Source organism: Nuphar pumila, chromosome 17 (assembly GCF_984573655.1).
Source record: "Nuphar pumila chromosome 17, dmNupPumi1.hap1.1, whole genome shotgun sequence".
Lineage (NCBI taxonomy): Eukaryota > Viridiplantae > Streptophyta > Magnoliopsida > Nymphaeales > Nymphaeaceae > Nuphar > Nuphar pumila.
In genome coordinates this window covers 76,378,382-76,387,195 of record NC_143265.1, presented here as the reverse complement: position 1 = coordinate 76,387,195, position 8,814 = coordinate 76,378,382, and the positions used below count along the sequence as shown (strand labels likewise).

Sequence of the window (8,814 nt, the reverse complement as noted above, 5' to 3'; positions counted from 1 at the left end):
TTGATGCTTAAATACCTTATTTCAAATTGTTGAATACCTTTCCTTTCTGCATTGTTTTTCATTTTAATATAATATATTGATCATTCGAAGGAGATAGACTTGCAGAATATGGTATCAATTTGCACAGTGGTAATTAAAAAACTAGCGTAGCATCCATCCATCATAAATGTGGTTGCTGGACGAGCCCAGCCACATGATGACTATCAGCAATTGATAGTGCGATTTGGTGTGAAATGCTGACCCAAAAAAGGCGTTGTGGTGGGGGTATCTCCAAGTAATCTAACTGGTGCTAAAAGACAAAAAAGGATCTGGATTTCATCCCCTAACCTTTGGATCAATCTCTGACCCATTTCAGATGGAAATTCAAATAGGATTTCACCATCTTTCCAATTACCTTTCTATAATTGAGATGACTGTGGTTTGTCATTTTTCAAAATTAATCACCTGCCTTCCAATAACATAAAATTACTACAATGCTCTTCAAATCTTGGAAAAAAAGTAAAAGGGTAAGGTGGTACTGCACCTTGCCTTTATCTTTTTTGCAGTATATGGATTCCATATTTGGTGTAGGTTTGAAAATAAGGTTTTCCATTGCATGCTATGGGCTTGTGCAGGTCAATAAACAGGAAAGTGGCCATATTTGGATATCAAACTCAATGTCCTCCCTCTGTTTTAAGCAACAAATCAGATTATACATGCTACACATACAATATCCAATCCTCATTATTAACGAAATCAGAATTATCTCTAGATCGATCAAAAGATCCTTTCAATTGGCTAAAATTCATTACTTGAACAAAAATAGATCTTTCAGAATCATGATCACTATTAAAAACCGATCCTTGTCTACCAACTGCATATGATCTAACCAAATCAAAGTTTTTCTCAGTACGTTCTTATAAGAGATCCTATTCGTACTAATTCTTCTCCCATCTAACAAAAAGATCTTAGAGTACTTATAATGGTGTTTGCTAAAAGAAAAATTGGATCCGACCCTGAGTTAAAAGTCATCTTTTTCTTTTCCTGTGTTTGGATACAGCAAAAACAATTTCCACCCAAAAGAAAGTGCTATGGAACTTATATTTGGTGGAATTGAGAATTCCACCATGATAACAGGCAACTAATGTAACCAGGGTGTACAGCAACACCACCACAGTGATGCAATCTCAGTTTTTCTCTGAACCCAAATAAAGTTCTTGAGAAATTGGAAAAACCATGTAAACCATTTGGTGGGAAGCTGCTAATCAAATACTTATTTATTTTTTATCAATTGAGAGCTAATCAAATATTGCAAATCCCTTTTAAAAAAGATCAGTCAAGTCCCAACAAATCCTAGCCATCTGGAATAAAGGATACCAAGGAAGTTCATCCTTGTCGCATTCGTCAGGAAGAAGCCTGGAAGGTACAAAACACGTGCATGTGGAGGTCCAATCGGTAAAAATCAGTTTGGGACCCTGCACTGGAACAATAGAGATAGACTCAATTCACTGACCTTAAAATAAAAGCAAGGGCAGCCCGGTGGGCTCATATCAAATGGGCTAAGGGTGAAGGCCGTGGCAAATCAAGGACTCCGTATCCGAACACCCTGTTCCACTTCAGAACCTCTATTTAATGGTTTTCAATAGAAACCACCAAGGCAGTGTCTCTCTCTCTCTCTCTCTCTCTCTCTCTCTCTCTCTCTCTCTCTCTCTCTCTCTCTAAAATTCTTTTATCTCAGATAGTAAAAAGAGGAGAGGAAATGGCTTACCTAGTGAGGATGGTCATCTTCCTTAGTTTGGTTCAGTTGTGTCCTGGAGAGAGGAGGATCACTGCTCTAGTACAGCAAACCCCTCTTGTCCTCACTTACCACAAGGGTTCCTTGCTGCAAGGCAGCCTCCCCATCAACCTTGTTTGGTATGGCCAATTCACAGCTATTCAGAGGTCCATTGTTGCTGATTTTCTCACCTCCCTCAACCAAAAGAACCAAGAGAGCAGCCCTTCTGTGTCATCTTGGTGGAAGCTCACAGAAGGGTACATGGTCAAGGCAGGGAGACCAGGCACCACCATGGTGGTGCTGGGGAAGCAGGCGTTGGATGAGAAGTACTCACTGGGGAAGTCACTCAGGAGGACGCAGATCAGATACCTAGCTGCCAAGGCTGCCACACCCAATGGCATCACTCTTGTTTTCACATCCAAGGATGTTGCAGTGGAGGGTTTCTGCATGAGCAGCTGTGGACTTCATAGCTCTGCTCCTATTCTAGGACCTAAAGGAGGTATCATGAAGCAGGGGTTTGCATACATTTGGGTGGGCAACTCTGAGACTCAATGTCCAGGGCAGTGTGCTTGGCCTTTCCATCAGCCTATCTATGGGCCTCAGAACCCAACATTGGGTGCACCAAATGGTGATGTGGGTGTTGATGGTATGGTCATAAACATTGCAAGTATGTTGGCTGGCACAGTGACCAACCCTTATGGGAATGGCTACTTCCAAGGCCCAACTGCTGCTCCTCTGGAAGCAGCATCAGCTTGCCCAGGGATATATGGTAAGAATGCTTACCCAGGGTATGCAGGGGACTTGTTGGTGGATCCTAGCACTGGTGCGAGCTATAATGCAAATGGGGTCAATGGACGTCGGTTCTTATTGCCTGCACTGTGGGACCCCAAGACCTCTACTTGTTCGACTCGTGTAAAACTGTAAACTTTGAACTGAAGAACCGAAGGAAAGATGCAGGATAATTTTATAGAAATAGCTACTGGATCAGACTCTGCTGTATAGAGCACACTCTGTAAATACCACTACCGTGTGTAGTGTTTCTATTGCCTGAATCGTGGGACTCTTAATGTCTCTAGTTTGTTTGTCTCTATTTTAAAGCTGTAAGTTTTGAACTGAAGAAACCTGCTGGATATGTATATAGAATAAGCCACCAGAGCATCTTCTTTAAATTGAACCATATGTAAATACCACTATGTGCAGTATTCTTTTTCTGCAGTTTTATGGTTATACTGAATAAATATCAATATGAAAGGAGACCAATCACCAGAAACTTCTGATCTGATTTCTATGATTTGCATTGCGCATACTGCGTAGAATTAGCAGCTCTCTCTCTCCAGGGAGAAGCTAATATGTCCAATTTGTATGTGTTTTTTCCAAATATTCCGAAAGCCAATGGTTGAAGGGAATATCTTGAAAACCTCAACAGGGGGAGCAACAATTTCAAGATATTCTAGAAGACATAATTAGGTGAACTCTTCCAATAAAGGACCTGGGTTGCCATACTTTTTATGTTTGTGGAAACAGCTTATCAAGATGAATCCACCTCAAGTATTTAATGGTCCACTATTTGTTAGAGGAGTGATTTGGTTGCTAGAAGTCAAGTGTCTGCTTGCTTTCATTCTCATCAGACCTTGTGCTCTGATCGGCTGTTACTTGCCAACAATTCCTAGATACTGCATTGGCCAAATCAGTCGATTCTGATTACCATATTGTTTCTTAAAATCATGCACCAAGAGGAATTCAAGGTTGAGGAGCTTTAGTTGAATCCCCTGACAAGAACCATGAAAACGTCACACTAGATCATGATTGGCCAAATCAAACAAATTTTTAGAGTGGTTATGAATCAGCAGTCCAAAGGAGCTTGATTATTGTCATATAGATCATGTTTTGGCATATTTCTGGCAGGATGAATATTTGAAAGTCTAAATATTAACTTTATGAGCTCTTAAATGAAAATACATTTGGTATGACATGACACATTCACAAGTACCATGAATTCTAGTTAAATATGTGTGTCACTAATGTGTGGTCCTATAAAAGAATGCAGGCTACCAGTCACCAAATTCATTCGTCTTGTCCTAGGGTTGCAGTAAAAGCAAGCTGGCTGCAACATCATTATATTTTTCATTTTAAGGCCAAGCTATATAAGGCACTGGTTGTTTTTCATTGGAGCATTTGAGTCTGAGTGAAGCATGAGCGGCCCATGTATGGATGGGAATCACAGACAGATAAACAGATTCATGAAATTGTCTTGCTCGCTTAGATCTTGTAGCTCATGCCTCATTGACACATTTTTCAGAACCGTGTGTGTGTGTGTGTGTGTGTGAATAGGTCCACGCTGATGGAATTGGTCAGGTATTATACCCAGGGCTGGTAAACAAACCCAACAAAGGGTTTTCAAGCTTGGCTTGTTTTTCGTGGTGAGCCAAGCCGAGCTATAATTAAACAAGTCAAGTTCGAACTGGCTCAATTACAAATAAATTATATTTTTTAAATTAAAAATAACAGAATTTACACTCTAAACCTAATTATTAAAAGCTCAAACCGGCTGATTTAAGAAATGTATGCATTATTTTAAAGTTGTAAACAATAGAATTTGAACTCTAAACTTATTGTTTGCAAGCCAAACACTGCAACCAACTGACCTCTTACAAGCCGAGCCACAAGTGGCACCACTACGGGAAAAACCTTAATTAGCGACGAAAATTTGCGATGGATTATTTTCGTCGCAAATTTACGACGGATTAGCTAGAGAAAACTAACTGTCTCTAAAATTGGAATTAGCGACAGAATTAGTGACAAAAAATGCCATCGCAAAATCCGTCGCTAATTAGCAAGAGCTTAGTGGCTGTGCGACAGAATTTTTCATTATCAAGCTTTATCCTAGCTACATCAGTCTAAACTTATAAACGGACGAGTGACAAAAAAATTTCATCACTAAGCCCTCGCTAATTAGCGACGAATTTTGCAACGACATTTTTTCGTCGCTAATTTTCGATATAAAACGGCCCATCTAGGGCGCTAAATTCTCCTTCCCTCTTTTTGCTCTCTCTCCCTCTTGTTTTTCACCTTGGTCGGACACCGTTGGAGCCCCAAGCCTGAGCTAAGCACTGTCGGAACCCCCAACCCTCACAGGTGTGCCTCTCTCTAGCTAGCCCTCTCTTTCCTTCTCTCTGCAACCCTCTTTGTCGCTCTTCCCCACGTCTTTGTTGTGCGAAATAGGAAGACACGAACTCGATGACTCATTTTTCATGACGGAGAGGGATCTGAGCTCCCCCGCCCGATTTTTGGCTTAGATTATGGCCCACCCGCTTATCATATTGACAAAGGTTCTGGATCAAGGATAAATAACTGGATTGTCCACATTGAGGTGAGCCATTCTTTTGTTTATGGGGCCTTTTAGAAGAGCCTTAGTCAAGGAATCCCTTTTTCCCGTTCCATTCATCTGTAGTATGTTTACTTGTAATTCCTAGATTATGATGAAGTTTGTGACAATGGTATCACAAGACAATCTCCTATTAGTTTGTCCAGCTCACATCCCACCTTGCTTGGATTCATGTGGTAGTGCCATCTCATGCTACTCGACCTACTTGACCATATTATGCTGGTGGTGCTCACCTGAGCTAGCGTAGACGGTTTGCTAAATATTGAGTGGAGAAATTTTATCCTGTCACTCTTTGCTATAAGTTTATTTTAGGCTGCTCAATGCATTGAATGTTGTTTTCAATTGTTTTTTATTCTATTGACAGTTTAAAAAAATCACAGGTTAAAATATGCATTCTATAGATATTTTAGCTTTGTGATGTGAGCATATTTGAGGTTTTAGGAAGAAATAGTATCATGAAAGAAAAAATCATGTAGCATAAGTTGTTAAGAATCAACAACCTACATGTTATATGTGGATCAAACTTTTTCTTCTTTTCGTACCTAATTTGTAAACTATAAGGCACAAATTGTGATTTCCTTGAGAGGTCATGTATCTCTTTTGGCCTTTGAGCATGTTTCACTTTGGACTTCCTGTGAAATTTGTTGTAGTGGTGCTTGTGACTACAAATGTGTTGATGTACCAAGATGGCTTACACAAATTCTATATCTCATGCTTAGGATTTCTAGATATAGTTCTCATGACATCTTTAAAATTCATATCAAACAAAAGCTATATAGGACCATGTTTTGTGTTCAAATTCTAAACTAGTGCTATGTTTATGCCTGTGGAGAAAATTGATAGAATCTAAATGTCATGAGGTAGTACCCAATATTTACATCTAGTTCCCATTACTTGCCCTAACATGAGAAATGTTGCTTGCCTAGGTTCTTCACCCTTACTGGTTCACATGATTATGACTCACATTGTGAGATCTAGTTTTTTAGGTTGTCAATTACTTTCCTGTGTTAATTCCATGACTAAGATGCTTTTCCCAGTTATGTCAAAAGCTTATGAAAATTGCTAAGCGACCTCTTCTAAGGCTTTATGGTTGTTATCCTTCACTTAGAAATTTGAACTTTTTCTGTCATCTGCTGATGTAGCCATAGGTCATAGGTCTTAATCCAGGTAATGTATTTTGCTCCAGTCCTAAGTTTCCACAAGCAGCATGAAGTACTGTGAGCATGCATGTTTTTCGTGAAGCAACTCTGTGAACTATATACTAGAAACCAATTAATTTATTTTTTCTCATCTCATTATGCCTTTTCTTTTTATTTTGAAATCTTCATTCAAACTTTGATGTCAATATTTTTCCAAGTGCTATGTTTATATTGCTCTCCAGATTTTTACAACTAGAACGGGGTCAAGGTTTGTTATTGTGATGGAGCATCATTCACTGGAGATATAGAAGAAGTAGATCCCGTAAGTATTTAGTATTTGCCATTTCCCAGTAGTCTCTTGACTTTAATTTCATATGCACATCAATCTGTTATTTGTGAGTGCATCTTGACATTGAATCTTGAATGCAGTTTAATTATTCTCATAGTGCTTTTGATCATGGAATTGAACCATTGTGTTTTCTATATTAAGCCTTGAATCTTCATTTTAGAGGAGCCAGGATATTTCTTGTTGTAATTGAAGATTTATTGGCCAAGGGAATGAATAAAGCAAAAAATGCATGCTTCAAATGTACTTATTTATTTTTATAATTTATTGCTACTGCTACTGCTTCCCATAATTGTAACCTAGGAACACAATACAGGCTCTATTGTCAGGTTTTCTTGCTGGTGGGTTGACATCAATACTTCATTGTGATAGTTTTCGTGCCCTTCTACCAATGGGTACCAAAGTAAAGTGTCTTGCTGATGCTGGTTATTTTATCAATACGTAAGCTCCCAATTGCCATTCTGGATATCAAATGAGATGTTATATGTATTATTATAAGGATATATGTAACTTGATTAGTTGCAAAACTGGTTCTCTAGTAACACTTAATACTTCAATGATGCAAATTGGATGTTTCAGGAACCACTCATATAGAAAATTACTACAATGAAGTTGTAACTTTGCAGGTATATCTCTAATCTATGTTTCTTTTGAACTCATGATTATGTTCAACGATTTCTCAATCTTCCTAGAACCTGCAACTACTATTTATGGAAAGTAGCACCTCAAGTGACAACTTCCAAGTCTTCAAAAAAGGATCTTGTTTATAAATAATGTTTATTTTTAATTAGAATGCTTCCTATGATTTTTGGTTCTGAGCAATGTTTATGTCTCTTACAGGGATCTGCAAAGATGGTCAGTTATTTTTGTCACAGGTTCATGGAGAATCAAGCGGAATTGGAACATTTGAAATTCAAATAGCTAAACATATTGAGGCAAGAGTTTTTGTCACTGCAGGTGACTGCTCAGCACTTTGCATTGTTAATTAAACCTTGAATGTGATGTGACATGTCTGTGATATTAAAATTTTTTATTCAGAAAATGACGAGAAGCTCTGATTTCACAAGGATTTTGTGGCAGATGTGTGCATAAACTACAAAACTGAAGATTTTGTTGCTCGCGTTAAGGAAGAAACCAAAGGGAAAGGTTGGTTCCATTACATGAAGAAATGCTTTATAAAATTGCTTATATCAAGGATGCACCTAGTGAGGCCCAAATACATGCTTTCTCTTTTTTTTCATAAAAACCTCCCAAGAACATTAGAAGCTCTTATTTTGCACATGCTTTCTCTTGCTGGAGCAAAAATTCTGACTCAAAAGTTTGAGGAGATGGATAAAAAACTATAAAAGAGGAACAATATGTACATTGCTTTTTGCAAAGCATCAGATCTTTGCGTTTATCTTGTTATATTTGCACTAGTTTCTTCCTTTCGTTTCTCCATTCAGGATCCCTAACACTGTTGTTTCACTTTCTCCTAATCATTTCAGAATTTCAAAATTCTAACAAAACTCTAAAGGAAAAACGTTAATGCTATGTTATTATTGTTATTTATTTAATGTTGGTTCTTTTTCAGGATTGAGTTTTATGGCATTTTTTATGGCATTTTTGATGATCAGTGTGTTGTAATGGATGCTATCTTGAATAGGAAAGAAGCATTTGGCTTTCAGGTAGTTGCATTGTCTAATGGAACCACTGAAGATTGCATATATAAACATTTTAGAATATAATAAGTTTTATTTGATTGAAATCCACAGAATATTGATGATTAGTGTACTGTAATGTATACTATCTTGAATGGGAAAAAGCATTTGGCTTTCAGGAAGTTGCTTGGTCTAATGAAACAACTAAAGATTGCATGTGTAAACATTTTAGGTAGAACCAATTTATTGGATTGAAATTCATGTAAGCTCTGTGCTACTTTCTATTCATGGCATCATAGACCAGGAGAACTTTTAGATGTTCCCGTGTGACAAGAAATTCTCCTAAAAATGGCTATGCTTGTGGCTGTAACCAAATTGTTTAATTTTTATAAATTTCAAGTATTAGTTGATTGTTGTGATTTAGATATGTAAGTGAGGATAATACCAATATGGAATTTTCGGTTCTTATATTTCCAATAGACTTGGGACTACAGTTCTTCAAGATAAACCATCTCTCAAACTGTTATGACATATTGTAGAACATGAGATGA

The 8,814-nt window shown here is 37.8% G+C and overlaps 1 protein-coding gene across 1 annotated transcript; it reads left to right on the top strand.

Annotated features, from left to right (window-relative positions):
* The first annotated feature begins 1,738 nt into the window (after positions 1 to 1,738).
* Positions 1,739 to 8,392, top strand: LOC149812289 (protein PHOSPHATE-INDUCED 1-like). Its single transcript, XM_089993021.1, has 6 exons — positions 1,739 to 2,673; positions 6,927 to 7,048; positions 7,203 to 7,249; positions 7,464 to 7,498; positions 8,197 to 8,290; positions 8,378 to 8,392. Exons 1-6 carry the CDS (start codon positions 1,739 to 1,741, stop codon positions 8,390 to 8,392), a joined length of 1,248 nt encoding a protein of 415 aa, XP_089849147.1.
* The last annotated feature ends 422 nt before the right edge of the window (positions 8,393 to 8,814 follow it).